Below are 21,883 nucleotides of genomic sequence, written 5' to 3'. Positions count from 1 at the left end.
TTATCCTAAGCTACAATAGAGAGGGATTAGAGGAAGTGAAAGGATAGGAGTAAGAAGTTTTTTTTTTTTGTTGTTTTTTTTTGTTTTTTTTTTAAGATGAGGTTAAGTGCTCACGAAAGAGATGGGTTTTCAGCTGTCTTTTGAATATTGCCAGGGATTCCGCATTCCGGATGGAGGCAGGAAGATCGTTCCACCAGCAAGGAACAGTGAACGAGAACGTTCTGGAAAGTGATTTTGTGCCTCTCTGTGATGGTACCACAAGCCTTCGCTCCTTTAATGAGCGCAGGTTTCTGGTAGGAGTGTAGACTCGTAAGAGTGAGTGGAAGTAGGAGGGTGCTGAGCCTGTGGCAGATCTGTAAGCAAGCGTCAACGCCTTGAATTTGATACGAGCAGCAAGTGGTAGCCAGTGAAGAGAGATGAAGAGAGGCGTGACGTGGGCTCTTTTGGGCTCGTTGAAGACGAGACGTGCTGCAGCGTTCTGAATCATTTGTAGAGGCTTGATTGTGCATGATGGCAGTCCAGCCAGAAGAGCATTGCAGTAATCAAGCCTAGAAATGACCAGGGCCTGGACCAGAAGTTGTGTTGCATGTTCTGTTAGAAAGGGCCTGATTTTCCTGATGTTGTATAGTGCAAATCTGCATGACCGAGCTGTCTTTGCAATGTGGTCTTTGAAGGACAGTTGGTCATCAAGGATTACTCCAAGATTTCTGGCCAAATTTGACGGGGTAATTGAGGATGTACCTATCTGGATGCTGAAATCGTGATTTAGAGTCGGATTGGCAGGGAAGACGAGAAGCTCAGTCTTAGCCAGGTTGAGCTGTAGATGATGTTCTTTCATCCATGCCGAGATGCCCGCCAGACAGCTTGAGATTCGTGCAGCTACTGTGGGATCATCTGGTTGGAATGAAAGGAAGAGTTGTGTGTCATCAGCATAGCAATGGTAGGAGAAACCATGTGCCTGAATGATGGGACCAAGTGATGTAGTGTAAATGGAGAAGAGGAGGGGTCCAAGAACTGAACCCTGAGGAACACCCGTGGTTAGTTGATGAGCTTTGGATACCTCCCCTCTCCAGGCAACCCTGAAAGACCTTCCTGTGAGATAGGATTCAAACCAGAGAAGCGGAGTACCTGTGATGCCCAGTGATGAGAGGGTGGACAGGAGGATCTGATGATTCACCGTGTCAAAGGCAGCAGATAGATCGAGCAGAATGAGAACTGATGATTTGGAATCAGCCTTTGCAATCCGCAGGGATTCAGTGACCGACAGCAGTGCAGTCTCAGTCGAGTGGCCACTCTTGAAACCGGATTGATTGACATCCAATTGGTTGCTCTGTGAGAGGAAAGATGACACCTGGTTGAAAACAACTCGTTCAAGTGTTTTTCCTATGAATGGTAGGAGAGAAACAGGTCTGTAGCTGTCTACAATAGACGTGTTTAATGTGGGTTTCTTAAGCAGTGGGGTTACCCGAGCCTGCTTGAATGTGTTAGGGAAAGTGCCAGTGTGGAGAGATGTGTTGATGATGTGTGTCAGTGCTGGTAAAAGTGTGGGAGCGATGGCTTGTAGAAGGTGTGTGGGGATGGGATCTAGAGGGCAGGTGGTGGGATGGCTGGAGAGGAGAAGTTTGGATACTTCTGTCTCAGTGAGGGGGGAGAATGAAGAGAGGAGGTGTGTGGCTGTGTGTGTGGTTGGTCTGAGTTCCTGTGTGTGTGGAGCGGAGAACTGACTGCTGATGGTAGATGTTTTATCAGTGAAAAATGTAGCAAAATTATCAGCAGTAAGGGATGAGGTGGGTGGTGGTGGAGGGGGGCAGAGGAGAGAGTTGAATGTTTTGAAAAGTGTGCGTGTGTTTGGAGCGTTGTTGATTTTGTTGTGGAAATAGGAAGATTTAGCAGCATGAATTTCAGCAGAAAAGGATGAGAGCAGAGATTGATAGCTACTTAGGTCAAATTGGTCTCAGAGCGCAGTCAGCACACACACCTGGAACACATAAAGCTGCTGCTCATACAGAGCGTGAGTACTTACACCTGTTTCACACACACTCCGTCTGCAGTACGTATGCGTCGCAGGAGCAGAATGCGCATATTGTGCTTTCACGTATGTCGCGTTTGCAGGTCGCAGCTGATCCGTGGCTGCAGTGGCGTAGGCAGAATTTTATTTTTGTCCGGGTCTGGGCAGAAGTGAGCGGGCACTTTCACGTAGGGTCCTATAGTCTACATATTTACTACTAACGGTGGTTAGTTTGCAGCAGTGCCTGCACTATTTATGCATTTGTCAGCTCTGAACTTCATCAAACAGTGTGTATAAATGCATATAAAAGCACTTTAGATTCAGTTTCTGTGTTTCCACTGCATTGCAAAGATTAATTTTGTTAATATTGATTTTATTTGATTGGTAACAGCCCTAGTGTATCTTATTGTTATAAATGAATTTATTGATTAAATCACACACAAGATTTGTTCATTAATTTGACACAAAAGATCAGGCATACATTTAATTAGGTTATAAAATAATGGAAAAAATGGTAAAAGGTAAAAAATCATTTTAAACTTAGATAATTTCAGGCACTGCTGCAAACTAACCACCGTTAGTAGTAAATATGTAGACTATAGGACCCTACGTGAAAGTGCCCGCTCACTTCTGCCCAGACCCGGACAAAAATAAAATTCTGCCTACGCCACTGCAGCCACGGATCAGCTGCGACCTGCAAACGCGACATACGTGAAAGCACAATATGCGCGTTCTGCTCCTGCGACGCATACGTACTGCAGACGGAGTGTGTGTGAAACAGGTGTAAGTACTCACGCTCTGTATGAGCAGCAGCTTTATGTGTTCCAGGTGTGTGTGCTGACTGCGCTCTGAACCGCTCTCAGAAACCATGAGCTCGTATTGAATGAGCGCTGTTTCACTTCTTACTGCACAATGTTTTTAAATCAGGCTTAAAAGTGCATTGTTTCATGAGACCGTGTAATAACTCCACACTGGTGATGAAATGACTTTGACGCTGAAGTCTGACATAATCAATTATGTGTTTGTTTGGTGAGATCGGCCTGTTTTAGTGACTCCTGATCGATTCATAAGCTGTGTCCCAATTCAGAGGCTGCATCCTTCGAGGGTCAGAATGAGTGTTGTTAAATGGGACGGTCTAGCCTACGGAGCACTGATCTTGGATTTATCTGATGTACCATCATTTCACGACAAACGAAAGCCACATTTGGAGGAGTCTTCTAATTGGGACAGCCTTCACTGTGACACACTCGGCCTTCGAAGGATGCAGCCTCTGAATTGAGTCACAGCGATAGAATCTGATTATCGGCCGATAACAATCTGCAGTCAATCGATTGGAGCATCCCTAATTTTAAACGATCTTTATTTTAATGAACTGATACCAATCCATAAATCCAGAGAATCAATATTTTAGTCTGTGCTGTTTTCAGTTGATGCACTTTTGATAAGAAAATCTCAGCTTTCAAATTCTGTCAAATGTATTAAGAAATTCAAACAATATATGTGTTTTTGGCGCTCTTTAATGTGTCTGACAGATCGCTGTAGTGTCTCAGTTCAAGCAGCAGTGCGGAGCACGAGTGAACTGGTTATCTTTTCCTCTTTACTACTAGTTATAGCATGAAAGAAACATGGATAATATTAGGATCGCCTCAACTCACAGCAGAGAACATACATTTACCTCAGCTAAAACACAGAAAGTAATTTTTATGTCTCAGTTTGTAAGAATGAACAGAAACACATTTACAGTAATGCTCTTACAATAGAAGTCTAGCAGGTCAGATAGGTGGAGGGTTTGAAAGCTGAATTGTGACGCTCATATTTTTTGTTGAACCATTAATTTATATTTTTAAGTAAAAAATGTTATAAAGTTTTCACAGTGATGATTGTTCTCAGTGTTACTTACAGAGCTGATCGAGTTGCTGTAACCACAGGCAGCAACTTCTGAAGAACTTCATCTGCTGTATTTACTGCAACACTATTTGAAAATAAAAAATATATGAATTATTAATGCTAATAATATACTAATAATAGACATTCCACCTCTCCCGGAAGTTCCAGGAGTCTCCCACATATTGATATTGGGTGTTTGTCAAACAGAAGGCTGAATCCTAGTGAGTTTGTGTCTTTATAGTCCAGTCCTTCTGAGGCTTGTAGACTCGAGTCCTCCTCAGCATTAAACACTAGAATGAGACGCTCTAGTAAGTGCGCATGGCTACGGCACACATGTTCCTGCTCCCACAGCACAAAAATACTAATAAAACTTAGTATTAAAAATACTTTGTATTAAAAATCTTTTCTTAATGCATTTCAGTGAATGACAACCGTCTGTGTCTCTCAGTGGCTTACATTACTGACAGTTTAGTGTTAGTGATTAATTTACACCAAAACAGAAGATAACATGTATGCCTTCATCACTGAAAACATTATTTTTGTCTTACATTTCATAATGAACTCAGATAAGTGCAGACTCGCTTCCATCAGTTATTTTTTCATGGATTGAAATGTGTGCAAAGGATTGTGGGTGAATGAAGGACATAAAGGATACACTTGATGCATCCTTCAAAATGAGCTGAATGAAGGACGTGAAACGAAGTCTGCCTTCAAAGGATCCTTCAAACTGAGACGACCTTTAGAGGTGCTTGATGACATGGCAGCAGATATATGCAGCTTTACTAGGACACAGCCTTCTGTTTGAGAAGCACCCAGCGTCTCCCAGATGCCCGCAAATTATGTACAATATCCCAGAAATCGATTTTTGCCCTGTGATATACACACATCTTATTGGCCATTGCTTTCAAGCACTCAAAAGACATGTCTGTGATTGGCTACCATGCTCAATGCTGCAAAAACACACTAAATATAAACCTCTGTGCATGTGATATGGTTATTATTTACAAATACACACAGAAGTTAAAAATGTTTGATCACTCAAATGACCTATTTTGAATTTAAAACAGACAAGTTTGTATCCCTGTGCTTTATTCCTGTAAGGAGGAGTGATTTTTGGGAGTGTTTGTGTGAGAGAGAAATAAAAAACATTAAAATATGAACTACTAAACTCTGTGTGACATCTGCAGGATTACAGATTTATCAGATTCTTGTTTCTCTTTGTTCATAATGTTTTAGACTGCAATGATTGAACTCAGTGTTACTTACTGATCAGTTTTGTATCCAATTAATCTGTTCAGGTCAAACTTCTGCATTGTCTCCTCTGAGCTCAACAACACAAAAACTAAAGCTGACCACTGAGATGAGGAGAGTTTCACATCACGTAATCCTGCATATCTCGTATGAGGTTGAGCTTCATTCACTAGTGAAAGATCACCCAGTTCATTCAGACAGTGAAACAGATTGATGTATTTATCTGGAGAGGGATTCTCACTGATCTTCTCTTTGATATAGCAAACTGTTTCCTCATTGTTGTGAGAGCTGTTTCCTGTCTGTGTCTTTAGTTCTTGTAAGAGACTCTGATTAGACTCCACTGACAGACCCAGAAGGAAACGAAGGAAAAGGTCCAGATGCCCATTTTTACTGTCTAAAGCCTCATCCACAGCTCTCTGATGGAGGTCAGATAGTGAAGCTTTAGTTGGTTTGGTAATCTGGTCAAACACATTGATGTTCTTGTTCATAAAGGAGAGATGCACATATAGAGCTGCTAGATGTTCCTGAATGCTCAGATGAACAAAGCAGAAGACTTTCCCCTGATACAAGCCCAATTCCTCTCTGAAGATCTGAGTGCACAATCCTGAGTACACTGATGCTTCTGTCTCATCAATGCCACACTCTCTCAGGTCTTCCTCATAGAAGATCAGGTTGCCTTTCTTAAGCTGCTGAAATGCCAGTTTCCCCAGTTTGACAATCATGTCTTCATCTTTCACTTTCTTCTCATAGTCCTTCTCATGTTTGAAGTTGGTCTGAAGGATCAGGAAGTGTGTGTACATTTGAGTCAGAGTCTTGGGAATCTCTCCTCTCTCTGCTTCACTCAACATCTTCTCTAGAACAGCGGCTGAGATCCAGCAGAACACTGGGATGTGACACATAATAAAGAGGCTCCTTGATGACTTCAGGTGTGAGATGATCCTGTCGGACAGACTCTGATCCCTGATTCTCTTCCTGAAGTATTCCTGCTTCTGTGGGTCACTGAAGCCTCGTACCTCTGTCACTCGATGGACACACTCAGAGGGGACGAGATCAGCTGCTGCTGGTCTGGAGGTGATCCAGATGAGAGCAGAGGGAAGCAGATTCCCCACAATGAGGTTCGTCAGCAGCACGTCCACTGAGGCTGATTCAGTCACATCACACAACCTCACATCGCTCTGAAAATCCAGAGACAGACGACACTCATCCAGACCATCGAAGATGAACAATACTTTATACTTATCACTGGATATTTCCATTTCTTTTGTTTCAGGGAAAAAGTCATGAAGAAGATCTGAAAGACTGAGTGTTTTGTCCTTCATGAAGTTGAGCTCTCTGAAAGAAAGAGGAAATATGAGCTGGATGTCCTGATTCTTTTTCCCTTCAGCCCAGTCCAGGATGAACTTCTGCACAGAGACTGTTTTTCCAATGCCAGCGACTCCCTTTGTCAGCACAGTTCTGATGGGTTTGTCTTGTCCAGGTAAAGGTCTAAAGATGTGACTGCATTTGATCGGTGTGTCCTCTGTTTCTGCTCTCCTGGACTGTGTCTCAATCTGTCTCACCTCATGCTCATTATTGATCTCTCCACTTTCACTCTCTGTGATGTAGAGCTCTGTGTAGATCTCATTCAGGAGTGTTGGGTTTCCCTGCTTTGATATTCCCTCATACAAACACTCAAACGTCTTTCTCAGATTTGATCTCAGTGTGTTTAAGACCTCAGGTTTAGAGTCATGGCTGTAAGATTAAAATACCAGATTATTATACAAGTTTAAGAAGTAAATATCCATAAATTACAAAATAGATCATTTTTTTCGCTGTATTATGAGACACAGAACATCATTAGTTTTCTTAAATGTTTCAATTATTAATCATGTGATTGAGTGATGTGTGATGTTCATTGCAGCACCTAAAATTAAACAACAACAACAAAAAAATTCCTCCATTTTACCTGAAACCAGGATTCATGCTTTCATTAAAGTCTTGTGGTTGAATCACAGTTTTGTTTTTAACTGGACTGGATAAAAGATTTGACCTTAAATCAGAATGAAGAGGGTAAAGAATCAGACACACTGATATTGATGTAATCATGTCATTAACTGAGTAACAGACCAACAGATTTTACAGTGAATGTTTTAACAATACAATACATACAGGTGCTGGTAATTAATAACAACTATAAGCATATATTTTATAGATATAATATACCTGAGATCAGGCCGTTTGTTTCCAAAATTTATTGGCTCAATCATAGACCTGTTACTCTTCAGAGACACACAGCTGGACTCTGGGTTTGAGCTCTTCTGCTGGACTGAACTGTAACAGAACAGATTCAGTTCAATCCTTTAGATTACTGTGTTCATTCTTTATGAGAGGAACCATATTAATATAAACACATTTATCTTTCATCAAAAAGCACTTTGAAGAAATGTTATGACCTTTTCTTTAATATTTCATGGTAATATTAAAACAAACAAAAACAGACAAAATAGGATACACATTTTTTTCTGTTAACTAGAAAAAATGTCAAAAAAACCTGTGATCTTTTTCTGTGATGTAATACAATATTTAACAGTGTTTGTTGAAAGTACCTGCATCCTGGAGAAAAATCTCCATCTCTGGATCCTTGTGAATCACCCATGATGAAGCTGCAGGAGAATCTGATGAGTTTGATCTCCTCCACTGACTCTGAGGGGAAAAAAGACACAAAATTAAATGATTAAACAATCTTCATAATTTAGCTGAACATATGTTGAGTGTGGGAGAAAAAGGATCATGTGACTGTAACTCAAGCTCAGTTATACATGTTTACACTGTTAAACCTCTGAAGAATCAAAGACATCACGAAACACACAAGAAACATTGAAGTGAAGGTGAAAGAAACACTTTATTTAAATTAATTTATTTATTTTTACCAAACAACCATATATAGGCCTACATTCATATTAGTATGAGGAAGTCTCCACACATGAACACTCACCTTGATCAAACTTTCACAAGTTACAGGTTCTCAAATCCTCCAGCTTTAACATCATAAAGATACACGGAAATTCCTCCATAAACTTTGATAAACGTTTCTATTGAACACTTTGACGCTCGTATTCATATTTTTCCTGCTTAAAATGGCGACAGATGAACTAACTTACTTTCACTTTCTATTTGTGTGTGTGTGTGTGTGTGTGTGTGTGAGAGAGAGAGCGAGAGAGAGAGAGAGAGAGAGAGAGGGTCAGTATCGATCAACTTCTCTCTCTTTCTCTGAACTCGATGAGAGATTAAACAGTCTGATCAAACACAGATCCAGCAGCTCATCATCAATAATATTCAAGTATTCGCAAATACATTTTAATATTTCAAGACAGTGTAAAATAAAGAAGTATTTTGTCGCTGTAGTGTGTGTGTCGCCCTCTGCTGACAGAAAACAAACGAACAACAATAATTATGTTTGGTTTTTATTCGACCAAATTTCATAAAGGGTTAGTTCACACAAAAATGATAATTCTATCATTTTTTTCTCACCCTCGTGTCGCCAATAAGACTTTCGTTCATCTTCGGAACACAAATGAAGATCATTTTAATAAAGTCTGTATGATTTCTCCCTCCATTGACAGTAAAGAGTATGAAGACATTAGGCTGCATTTACACTGATATTACATATCCGATTTTTTTTGGACTACGTGCTTACATTTCTTTTAAAAGTGACCTGTATCGTGCCGTGGCTAACCGCCATTTTTACACTGCACTTGGCGAAACGTACCAAAAATAGCCTATGACATCACAAATCAATTTCAATGGTACATTGAGCTTAATTTATTGACATGAATTCATACAGAACCCCTTTTAATGGAATAGTTACATCCCTACATAAAAATAATACAAATTCTTCACGACAGTATGCGAGTTGAAGAATACTCGGGTACGGGTAGATATTCACAGCTTCATGGGCTCGAAGCCGCCACTTTTCAATAACGCAGGAGTCGCATTTACAGGGGAATATCCGATCTGTCCGATCTGCAGGCGCAAACGCACGTATCCGCCATCCTATACTAGTTTTTTTTTTTTTTTTTTTTTTGTCATTAAAACAAATGCATTCATCAGTGATTGTATATCAAGGGCAGTTGCAAGTTTGTGTGCTTTTTATTTTGTGGTCATTGAAAAGAGGGTTTTTTAACATTTCGCGGTACAGACATACCTATAACAAACGGAACATCTCTAGTTGACTGGCAGATTATTAATTTCATTTGTTTGTGTTAAATAAAAGGCGATCTGACGTTGAAATGTGTTGCTCTTGAAATCACACTGAGTGCTCGTTGTCGCTGTTGTCAGTGACGACGGCTCGTGCACAGACGCGCGCTTCAGTCCCTATTATTAAAATAATTCTCATTTTCACAGATTCTGCAAGGGGTTCACATACTTTTTCATGCCACACACACACACACACACACACACATATATATATATATATATATATATATATATATATATATATATATATATGTTGCATGACTCTATATACATTGCATAAACAAAGTTCACACAGCTAATATCACCCTCAAAATGGATCTTCACAAAATGTTCATCTTGCATGCTGCATTCATGCATCAGATCATGTAAGTACAGTATTTATTTGGATGTTTACATTTGATTCTGAATGAGTTTGAGGCTATGCTCCGTGGCTAACGGGCTAAAGCTAACATTACACACTGTTGGAGAGATTTATAAAGAATGAAGTTGTGTTTATGAATTATACAGACTGCAAGTGTTTAAAAATGAAAATAACGACAGTCTTGTCTCCATGAATACAGTAAGAAATGATGGTAACTTTAATCACATTTAACAGTACATTAGCAACATGCTAACGAAACATTTAGAAAGACAATTTACAAATATCACTAAAAATATCATGATATCATGGATCATGTCAGTTATTATTGCTCCATCTGCCATTTTTCGCTGTTGTTCTTGCTTGCTTACCTAGTCTGATGATTCAGCTGTGCACAGATCCAGACGTTAATACTGGCTTCCCTTGTTTAATGCCTTGAACATGAGCTGGCATATGCAAATATTGGGGGCGTACACCCCGACTGTTGCGGTGTTATGTTGAGATTCGTCTCTTCTTCGGAGGTCTTTTAAACAAATGAGGTTTACATAAGGAGGAAACAATGGTGTTTGAGACTCACTGTATGTCATTTCCATGTACTGAACTCTTGTTATTTGACTATGCCGAGGTAAATTCAATTTTCAATTCTATGGCACCTAAACAGTTACACAAATCACAGAAAATATCGTCTATTTTTCAGTCCAAAGTCTAAAATACTTGCGTCAAATGTACAAATTAATCAGCATTAAATAGTCATACCTTAGTTTGCAAACTGGGCTCATGTCAGCGCGGTCTGCAATACCAACTACTTGTGCTTCCCTTTTAGCAACAGCAAGAATGTTGTGACAGTTGGTCAGTGTTGTATTTGTCCCGCCCCTCCTCCACTCTGATTGGACGGTTGAATAAAAAGGGACAGTGATGAGCGCAGCGTTTTACATTCTTCAACTCGAGGCGACCAGGGGCCTGTTTCAGAAAGGAGGTTAAGTGAGAACTCTGAGTATGTTAACCCTGAAATGAGGAAAACTCTGGGTTTTCCGTTTTAGAATGAGAGGTATTTCAAACCCAAAAAAATGAGAACACAAAACACTAATATTTTCCTCTGAAAACACCCTGTTTTAAGTGTTCATGACTATCACTGTACTTTGCCGTGTTAAACTGATTAATTCTGTGAACACAGGCAGACAATGTTAAAGAAGAAACACTGAGATCACATTGTCCTTCTATTTGAGCTGGTATCATGGCAGCAGTTGCACAAACTGTCTAGAGTTTTACCAGTTCTGTGACTTCAGGCACTTTATTCTGACATCTTTAAATGTGTCATTACTTTGTTTAGAAGCTATTTTTATCCAACGGGTGTCGAGAGTCTCGTTCATGATCTCTGTTTTTGAGCTGCATGAAGCACATGATCAGCAGGGATTCATGTCTGTATTATTTGATTCTGTTGAACTCTTTGTGAAGGTCATGTAAGTGTATTTACTACATTACACTGTGTGTTTATACCTGAAAGTGTTCTCAGTCACAAATGTAGCCTTAAATGTTTTTGCTATGCTCAATAAATATTTAATTTAGCTAACAGATGTGGCTGTGTAACCTCACTTGACACAAATAGAGCAGTTTATAAAATAAAAAGCAATCTTGATTAATACATGTGCTGGTCATTTAGAATGTATTAGTGTTACTGTAATGAAATAAGTAGATTAGTGAAGATAAGTACATAAAACTGTTATTACCATGTTTAACCACTAGATGTCTCTTTTCAGCACAAACTCACAGGCCTTTAGAATGGAATTATATTTGACCTGAATTAGAATTTAAATATGCTTAATTGAAATTAAATATGCAGTTTTGAACTTCACACATCAAATTAAAATGTGTGTTCATTGAGTTCAGATCTTAATATTAACTTACTGAGATGATGAACTGTTTTTGCTCTGCAGCTCCTGGAAACTGGTGTAATTAGTTTCTTCTACGCAGGAGATCTTTTAAAACACTTCCAGTCGGTTTCACAGACAAGACTTAAATCTAGTCTCAGACTAAAATGCATGTTTGATCTGTTTTAACTGAAAACATAAGGTATGTCAGTGTCACGGATTTGTCTGAAGATTCACACCAGTAATGTTTTTCTAAGACACGTTCATAAAAGCTAAACGTTAATTGAACTAATGCCTAATCCTGGCTTAATCTAAACTCTGTCTGTGAAACCAGGCCTTAATTCTATTTAATGGAGTTGCTACCCTTTAATCTCAAGTTCATTAAATCTTCAGAATTTACAGCATTCACTAATTATGTTCAAATATCAGCTGAATGCAGTTTATATATTTAATCAGAATATTAGTAAAACAACAGCACTGTGTTTGACATAGATCAGTTCATTAAAGTCTATATATTTAGTTGAACTTGATGTCTTCATTCTGGCAGCTGAACAGAAAGAGTGAATGAAAATAAACCCTGAAACATCAATCTACTGAACATATAATGTTTTTATTACACCATTTTTATTAATATTTTTCATGTGTATTTGAAAGGCATTGTGTTACAGCAGCCACAAAACATCACTTATGATTCAGTGTCAAAAATGCTGAAGGGTAATGAAGAGGATAGGATATTTTTGATTTATTAATATATATTTAGACCTATATGGATACAACAAGTAAAACTCTAATATTTAATAGGCTATTGTTCTAAATTAAGGGTATTGTTAATTAATGATTTTATTATTATTAAAAAAGGGCAAATCTATTAAAGGGATAGTTCACCCAAAAATGAAAATTTGATGTTTATCTGCTTAACCCCAGGTCATCCAAGATGTAGGTGACTTTGTTTCTTCAGTAGAACACAAATGATGATTTTTAACTCCAACACAGTAAAATCAGCAGTGTAAAAATTGCAGTGTTAAATGTTATTTATTCCCAAAGAGTTGAATTAACAACATACAGTGTTAATGAGTACTGCTTTAAGTGTAGTTACAGGGTGTTAAATGATTTGATTTGATTTTTTACACTGAAAGTGTTAAAAAAAGCGCCAATTTGTCTTGACTCCGCCCCTCTGTGGCTGTTGCCTTGCAAGACGATGAGTCGACGACGCCATTTTCTTCATGCGACTGAGACGGCAAGTGTGATTGCGTTCTCTCTATAAAATTAAATAGCAAATAACTTTGCGTTATCATTGTTAGTTAAAAATATAAACGCCGTTGAACACATTTGAAAATTACTTACTGCGCATGTTTTTGTCAGGTTTCCTTAAAGGAACACTCCACTTTTTTGAAAATAGGCTCGTTTTCTAACTCCTCTAGAGTTAAACAGTTGAGTTTTACCGTTTTCGAATCCATTCAGCCGATCTCTGGGTCTGGCGGTACCACTTTTAGCATAGCTTAGCATAGTTCATTGAATCTGATTAGACCATTAGCATCACTCTCAAAAATGACCAAAGAGTTTCGATATTTTTCCTATTTAAAACTTGACTGTTCTGTAGTTACATTGTGTACTAAGACCAACAGAAAATGAAAAGTTGGGATTTTCTAGGCCGATATGGCTATACTGTCATTCCGGCGTAATAATCAAGGATCTTTGCTGTCGTACCATGAGTGCAGCAGGAGCAATGATATTACGCAGCGCCTCTCATAAATGTCTCCATGGTTGCAAGGCATGCTCCCTGTGCAAACGGAGGGTCACATGTGCTGCGTAATATCATTGCTCCTGCTGCACTCATGGTACGGCAGCAAAGCTCCTTGATTATTACGGCGAAATGAGAGTATAGTTCCTAGCCATATCAGCCTACAAAATCACAACTTTTCATTTTCCGTCAGTCTTAGTACACGATGTAACTACAAAAGAGTCAAGTAAAACTATCAAAACTCTTTGGTCATTTTTGAGCGAGATGCTATTTTATTCCAGTGCTGATAGAGATAATTTAACTAAATTAAAAACTAATGATTTATACAACAGAATGAATCAATACTGAATTTATTTAAGCTGAACAATGACACTATATTCTTTGAGAGCTGCTGTGCAGCCAAAATTATTTTCCCTCTATCACTGTAAAGCTGCTTTGACACAATCTGCATGTAAAAGTGCTATATAAATAAAAGTGATTGACTTGATGTTTAACTGTAGACCAGTGTTGTTCATCAGAAGGATATTGAGATTATCATCAGTTAGTTTACTGATATCCCAACTTAGATCAGTACAGGTCATCAGATCGATCAAACACCTACAGCCTCACGGTACCTTTTATGATCAACAGGATCAACATCACTGTTGTAGTCAAGCTTTTGTTCACAGTGTTGACCTGAGTTTACGTCTGACATACTGAATCTCTCTAGTACCTTTGAAATGGACCTTTTCTGATTCGTTTTTACGACTCCTAGGAAATGTTTGTGCTTTCCCAGATCTTTCATTTTGAATCTTACTGTCAGCTTTTTCAGGAAGTCTCTTTGTAATCTACACCCATCACCTAACTATAGCCTTTAGTGACTTATCTGGCCTTGTATGTCTAAATATCATCTCTATTATTTTTGATAGCATAGACTCATCATCCCACTGGAAGCGTAGTTTGGTTAAATGTTTCATTCTCCTTAAGGGAATCCCCCTTTCATGGCCTCGCTTGAACTCAAACTTCCTCGAATGTTTGTGGTAAATCACACACTCTGTAACAGTCAACATTGGAATCTGGTCATCACACTCAAGTCAAGTCTGTAGTGGTAAAACAGATTCTGTCAAAATTAATCAAAAGAGTGTTTTTTAAAATCATAAATGTATGACACAGACACACAGGTAAAACCAGCATGGGGTAAAAGACAGTATTGTATTACCCTCAAGGTTCAAGGTAATACAATCCAAACCAGGAATAATACTCCAAACCAGGAATAATACTCTCGTGTGAGTAGGCTCTCCACAGCTCCTCAGCACTTTTTGAGAAACCTTAAACCTGGCTAGCCATCGTAAATGATAGATGAGTTGAGTTGCCCTCCTTATGAAGTGACAAATATCGATTTCCCAGTAAAGATCTTCTGTAAGATATACCTCAAGATGTCTAAAACTGCTCACCCTTTCAGCTATGACTCCACCGATCATCAAGGTGCTGTACTTCCTCACTTATTTACTTCAACGATCATCTCCTTAGTCTTAGTGACATTCAAAGAGAGATTATTAATATAACACCATATGAGGATTTATACATATACTTTTTAGTTTATGTAAGGTAATGTGAAAATAAGCAGGCAGTTTCAAATCTGACGAAAATTAGAGTGCTGCAGTTCCATTTTTCACCACAGATTCACACTGGAATATTGTGTGGCGCTGTAGAGCTGGAGAGACTCAGACTCTCTCTAACCTGCTTATTATCATGATACACGTCTGCTGAAGTGCTAAATTTTAATCTCGCTCACTTCATGACTAGAAACACATAAAAACAGTTCTCCAGTGAATTGAAGACATAAAGTTTGTTTGTAGGTATAAATGTGCATTTTTCTACAGTGGACCAGCTGTCTGTTCAGGGTGTTTCTCTGTCTTATATAAAGCATGTTCAAGTGTTCACTATCAAACACCGGTGTGTCAGTAAAGTGCAGCAGCTGAGCAGGATTGAGACACTGATCTGAGGAAGAAACTGTCCATTAAACAACTGCGTTTTTCGTATACAGACAACATTATCAAAACAATCCACGTTCACATGGATCCACGGAAACAACTGAAATCGCTGTATTCTGCTGCCAGGCCAGTAGATGGCGATGCCACTTTGTAAAGAAAACTATGTGCATATAGACTGAAGGCGTAAAACACATGTACGTGACGTCAACGTTTTCACAGATTCATGTTTTTGTAGTTGACACCGAGACGATAACGGTATTATTTTCAAAAACATACACTTTGAAACTCGTTTTCAAAAGATGTTCAGGTCTTCAGCTGCTGGTATCTGATGTGTGTTCTTGAGAACATGATGAAGGGTTTTGATGAGAGAATCTCTCCTCAGTTTTGACATCAGAATCAAACTTTATAGGCTCATCTGGATCACATGACACTAGAAATCACAAATATATATATTAGATTATCCTCATTGTTTGTGTTTGTTTATAATGTTCTCAATCTATAACACTTCTGTCAATTAAACACAATCACACATCTGTGAACTTTCAATAAGTTAGATTCTATATTCAGACTGCAGAAAGTGACGAATCTCTCTGTATGTGTCGTAAAGTGTAAAGTATAATGATCAATCACTCACAGCTTGGCTTTATTCTGTCCATACTCTCACATCTAACAAGTCTCAGTTCTCTTTTCTCTTGTGATCCACTGGTTTGTGTCTCCATTTTTCTCTCTGTCTTCTTGTTTTCTGCTGCTCTGTGATTTCTGGGGCTCCAGCAGTTTTCTGGATGTGTGATTTTCTTTCTCCACTCCATTTGAATCTGTTCAATCACACAGAAAACAGTTTAGTTAATGGATTAATTCACTTTCAAATGAAAATTAGTCCAAGCTTTACTCACCCTCAAGTCATCCTAGGTGTATATGATTTTCTTCTTTCTGATAAACACAATCTGAGATATATTAATAAATATCCCGATATATAACGCAATATAACGCATCTAGCTTTATAATGGCAGTGAACGGGACCAATGAATATGAGCTGAAGAAAGTGCCTCCATCCATCATAAACGTGTACTCCACACGGCTCCGGAAGGTTAATAAATGGCCTTCTGAAGCGAAGCGATGTGTTTGTGTAAAAAAAATATCCATATTTAACAAGTTATAAAGTAAATTATCTTGCTTCCTCTAGACCGCCTTCCATATTCAACTTGCGAAAAGCTTAACTTGTGTCACTTCAGTTACACTTTTTCCATAAGTTGAATAGGGAAGGCGTTGGACGTAGTCTAAGAGTCCTGAACTGTGAGAGTTTTACATTTTCTTTGTAAGTTGAATACGGAAGGAGGTGTGGCAGGAAGCTAGATATTTTACTTTATAGCTTGTTAAATCGTCTCAGGTTTTGCATATAACCGTAGTTCCCTGAGAATAGGGAACGAGACACTGCGTCAGCAATGCTTTGGGGAACGTCTCATGTGAACACCAAGAAGTGAAAAGTTTCAGCGCGTAAAGTTTCCTTGTGGATGGAGCTCTGGAGTGAAGTATGAAGACTCTATGAGTTGGGCGCCCTCAAAGACCTCTGTCCTCCGACCCTCCGACGTTTCCATTCCTCCAGAAAATCTACTAAGAGAACCAGTCTCTCGAGACTCTGGTGTAGTTAATGCAGTCACTCCAATGACTTGAAGCGTACTGGCAGGAAACAACCTTTTTGACTGCTTTTTTGATCCAAAATGGTCCCTTTATATTGGTTACTCTAAATGACATCAATGAAATTCATTTTTCCGGACATTTTTCTCATAACAAAGCAACGACTTCTACACATAATTTTAATACCCTTTTACACTATGTTGATATATGATGTTATAAAATCATGCCAGAATAAAAAGTATATACATTTATTACATTTTAAGATATTTTAATCACAAATAATTTGGACAGTTAAAACGCCAAGCGTCAATTTAAATCATCTTTGCTCAGCTGCATGACCACAGATCTCTTTCACCAAAAAAATCATTCTGTCATCATTTACACATCAAGATCAACACTGATAATCAGATCCAGAACGTTCTTGTGTGCAAAACATCTCTTTCCTTCTCATTACAACATGACAGTAAATTACAGCTCATCAGTTCCAGTTCAGGGATAAAACAGTTCAATATAAAACATGTTTCTACATTCATGATGTAAAAAAACATTAAAGAAGTTTTAGGCTTTGTTGCCACTGACAATTAAAGTGTACAGTACTGTACCTTCAGTATTGAATGAATAAAAACTTCACAAAATAAATATAAAAGTCTTTTAATCACCTTGTGATGAGCAGGAAAAAGGAAACATTGACGCAGCTCCGAAATCTGTGCTGATGTTTTGCTGATGAGTTTCAGAAAAAAGTTTTATAAAACGGCTTTGATGAAACGCTAAAGAAACCGAGTCAAATCAAAACTAATCAGGTTTGGTTGTATGTGTTATAAACCCGCCTCTATACAGTACTGTCACATGACAGGAAATGATGAGAAGAAACCCTCTAGTGTGTGGATTTAGCCTTGACCACACTCTCACACCTTGCTCTTCCTCGTCCTCATCCTCGTCCTCCTCGTCCTCCTCGTCCTCAGATTGTTCATATCATCATTCAGTTCACCTGTGCTCTCTTCTGAACGGACTCATATTTCATTCAGTTGGTTTGATCACATCTTTAGAAACAAGTGTGAACAATTTTAGCTGTTGTGTGTAAATGATGACAACTGTGTTGAAGTTGTGCTTAACTTGTGCAGCTTGTGTTTGCTGTTTTGCATCACAGTGTGATATGTGTGTTTTAGTGAGTGAGAATGTGTTTAGAGTTTTCCAAAAAGAGTGCATGAGACTGAGCGTATGTACGAGAACTAGGCAGGAAGTGTGTCTCTCTCTGAGTCGCTCTCGGGTGTGCAGGTTTATGGGTTATTCTCTATTGAACGTTCTGTTGGAAGGTTTTTGTTCATGAAAATGAACCGTTAATGCTACTGTATATTTAATGCTGGGGTCTTTTTTTGTACTTTTGATGCTTGTGATTCTTATTTTGAGGAATATGTTTTCTCCTCATTGAATTTCATAAAGCATCAGAAAGTTTGAGAGCGGTTCATGCGTAAATGGAGTGTTTTGTGAGGGAACTTTTTCCAGTTCATAGTGAGGTTATCCTGTGGTTTAAACATTAATTCAGTGCATTATTTGTGCATTACTGTGATGGCCGAACCTACGGCCACACAGTGAGAAGGGTAACTCCGCACTATACATTCATTCATAACGCATCGCTCATTCACTACATGACGCATACATTTTCCCCTCACACATATTTCTCTATACATTTATTCACATATTTGACTTCCCTTTGTTCTGTATTTATTCTCTAAGTTGATAATATAGATTCAAGGTTCATTTTACATATGTAATAAAAACGCTACACATATTTGATTTGACCATACTTGTAATGCTTTATTTACTTTAGTAGTTCGTTCGTTGGTTTGGAGAGCACACTTACTAGCTTGCGTTGTGCTATTCTCATATTTTGTTTCTTTGAGTTTAAGTTACCGTGATGTGGAGTTTGATTTGATTTTTCTTCTTACTTTTATTATTAACATTCATTGTTTATCTTTATTATTTTGGTTTCATTTGTAATTATATTTACTTTGACTAGTGAATTGTGAATTTATTTGTTGATTTACAAAATGTTGATTGTATGTTTTCCCCTGTGATTTTTGTAATTACACAGACAAGACTTACCCAGGGTGCGAATTACGGGGGATTGGGTGGATTTGACCCCCCTAATGAAGGCCTGATCCCCTGTTGGGGGGTCAAAGAAAGTAGTCTACCCATAATATGAAGCGTTAGCTATAAATATGAAGATTGAGCATTACATTTACTGTAGATTTATTCCATAATTACTGAGAATGTTACATAATTCAGTGCATTTACATGCACCCACATAATGCGATTATAATGGGATTTTGGCAATATTGCAATTAAAATGTACCTCATGTAAAAGCAATACTTCGATTAAAGTAATGCGATTAAGCTCATAATCGTAGTAACTATAATCACATTAAACTTGGTGGTGTACGCCGAACACCTTAATCTCATTATTCTCGCTCTGATCAAAGTGCACACATGCTCAGATGTTCACAGGTGCCGTGTGTTGTTCACACAACTTCATGAATGAACTCTGTGACATTATTCACAAGTTTTCTCTTCTCCAATTCGCTCTGTCAGCACAATTCACTGCGCAGTCTCTGCTTTTCATGCTTTTCTTGTTTTTCATGCTACTGAAATAATCAATATTATTTTTTTTCTAATCTGCAAAAAAGCAATAAACAAATTTACAGTTAACGGTTAGCTTGTTTTGTGTGTAGTCAGAATATGATTTGCTTTTTCCCCACCAAAGAAACATAAATGCAGCTTCTGTTCCACCTTTGCTGTTTAAAAATGGCTTTAGTTGATGGTTGAAAACATTTCATTGGCAACAGTCTGTAGAAATGTGATTGATTAAAGTAAATGGTTAAATTTAGGTATTTGAACAACAGATTCAAGAGGATTTTAATAAGGTGATTTAAAAAAGCTGTCTTTGATAGGAATTCAATTTAATAACTGTGGTGGTTTTTACTCCTTGCGCCCAAACCCAAAATTGGTCTTTGAGAATTTGGTTCAAGAATGAGTTTACTGTCTAAAACATGGCAAAAAAAAACAAAAAACAAAAAACTGCATTTCTTGTCATGTTTCTGTTCTGCAATCGAACATATGAAACAAAATCATACAACAAAGTGTTTCATCATCAGATTTGTTTCTTTCGTTGGTCTTATGTCTGAAATACCAGCACTAATATCAGTCTGATCTCAAAGTTATAAAGCTTCACTGATGGAAAAACACATTTTTTCATAGAAACACAAAGATGAAAATAAACACAAAAGCGTTTCAGTAAACAAATATTATTCATATTTATTTGTACAAGAAGTGTAACTAGTGTTATTCTTTAGTTCGGTAGTACAGATTCATTATGGTGAAATTCATTCTTAAAAAAAAAAATTAATTCCAGTTCATATTTCTGTATTTTCTCCAACTTATACTACATTGTGTTCTAATAATAAATAATTATTATCAGTGTCTTAAACAGTAACATACTGTAAAGCTTCATTCACAGAGACTCATTCATAAAAAATGCACAGAATGAAAAAAGTGAATTTGGTGAATATTCTTCTGTTTAGACAAAAGGAAGCACAGCTTTCTAAAGAGAAAACACTTTCTGTCATTATAACAAGTGTCAGTGTCAGTTCTACAGTGTTTGACCTCTATTCAGTCTCTGTATATGAAGAGTGAGTCTCACCTCATTTCTGAAATGTCTGTGGCCTGTTGCATAAAACCGGTTTCAGTTTCTACCAAGTTTGAGATTAGTTTGAGTGAACTCTGTTTTTTCGGGCTCATGGTTTTTGGCGGGTTTCAATGCTATGGTAACTTACCTACACGGATAACCTGCTCCGAAGCAGCTTTTATTCAGGGTTAAAGATCACAAACCAACACTCGACCCATCAGCTGTGAGTAAAGTTACACATATCTGATGCAATAAAGCCACTCCCCCGGTGTCTCTCACTCCAAACATGTTAGAGACAAAATTGCTCATCTTTTGCTGCCAATTATTTATTATACTTATATTATATTAATTATAATTATGTATAATTAATATAATTGTAACGAAGGCGGGACTCAGAGTGAGATCCAAATGCAGCGTTTATTAGAAGTAAGAGTGGTCGTACAGGCAGGGTCAAAACAGGAACAAACAGGAACAGTGAGGAACAGGCAGAGTCGTAGTCAGGGTACAGGCAAGGATCGAGGCAGGCAGCAATGGGTCGTAAAACAGGAATCAGGCAGGAACAGTAACAAACGGGTAAACAGGGATATAACGCTCGGAAATGTCACACTGGGTAAACAAGACTTCGCAGTGAGGTGGTGTGTGTATGAGTCTTTTATAGTCCAGGTAATGTGTGGCAGCTGGGTGTGGTGATTAGTGTGGAGTGATTGTGAAGTGAGTGCAGGTGATGAGCAATGGAGGATCATGGGAAATGTAGTCCGGGATGTGACAGGAACAGACGTGATCGTGACATAACGCCCCCCTCCCGGAAGGCGCGTTCTCGCGGCGTAGATGACACCAATAGGGAGGGGGGTGGGTGCATTGGAGCTCTAGTGGCGGACAGGAACGGAGTCTCCAATGCAGGTTCCCGGGCCGCCATGGCGGGTCAGGTGCTACGGGCAGCCATGGCGGGTCAGGTGCCACGGGCAGCCATGGTGAGTCCGGAGTGTCAGAAGGCCATGGGGGATCAGGTGGCTTGGGTAACCTCGGCAGGTCAGGTGACTTGAGCAACCACGGCAGGTCAGGCGGGTCAGGTGGCTTGGGCAGCCACAGCAGGTCAGGTGGTCTGGGTAACCACGGTAGGTCAGGTGGTTTGGGTAACCACGGCAGGTTAGGGTCCATAAACGGCCATAATAGTTCAAAGGCCAATGACGGCAGTGGCCAGGCAGAGTGCCCACCCACAAGCTCCCCACCCTCAGGTATACTGC

The 21,883-nt window shown here is 38.6% G+C and overlaps 1 protein-coding gene and 1 long non-coding RNA gene across 5 annotated transcripts in view; both read right to left on the bottom strand.

Moving 5' to 3' along the window:
- LOC125268414 (NACHT, LRR and PYD domains-containing protein 12-like) overlaps positions 1–8,316 on the bottom strand; it is a 29,309-nt gene extending 20,993 nt beyond the window's left edge. The window contains exons 1-6 of one of the 4 annotated variants that reach the window (XM_048190599.1): positions 8,121–8,316; positions 7,732–7,826; positions 7,349–7,456; positions 7,092–7,175; positions 5,162–6,877; positions 3,909–3,980 (exon numbers count right to left, since the gene is read on the bottom strand). In XM_048190599.1, the coding sequence (XP_048046556.1) occupies positions 3,909–3,980; positions 5,162–6,877; positions 7,092–7,175; positions 7,349–7,456; positions 7,732–7,781 (2,030 nt within the window). In that variant the 5' untranslated portion in view covers positions 7,782–7,826; positions 8,121–8,316. Of the gene's footprint in view, positions 1–3,908; positions 3,981–5,161; positions 6,878–7,091; positions 7,176–7,348; positions 7,457–7,731; positions 7,829–8,120 lie in introns of all 4 variants that reach the window. The other 3 variants (XM_048190601.1, XM_048190600.1, XM_048190602.1) reach the window with 3 other exon arrangements.
- A 6,876-nt stretch (positions 8,317–15,192) lies between these two features.
- Positions 15,193–18,001, bottom strand: LOC125268431. The gene is made up of 3 exons (XR_007184878.1): positions 17,617–18,001; positions 15,957–16,137; positions 15,193–15,752 (listed from the first exon to the last, which is right to left on the bottom strand). It is a non-coding gene; the product is annotated as an uncharacterized LOC125268431 (long non-coding RNA).
- Between the last annotated feature and the right edge of the window lie 3,882 nt (positions 18,002–21,883).

This window comes from Megalobrama amblycephala, linkage group LG5 (assembly GCF_018812025.1).
Source record: "Megalobrama amblycephala isolate DHTTF-2021 linkage group LG5, ASM1881202v1, whole genome shotgun sequence".
In the NCBI taxonomy this organism is placed as follows: Eukaryota; Metazoa; Chordata; class Actinopteri; order Cypriniformes; family Xenocyprididae; genus Megalobrama; species Megalobrama amblycephala.
Note: the sequence above shows the minus strand (reverse complement) of the source record. Positions and strands in the feature narration are given on the sequence as shown.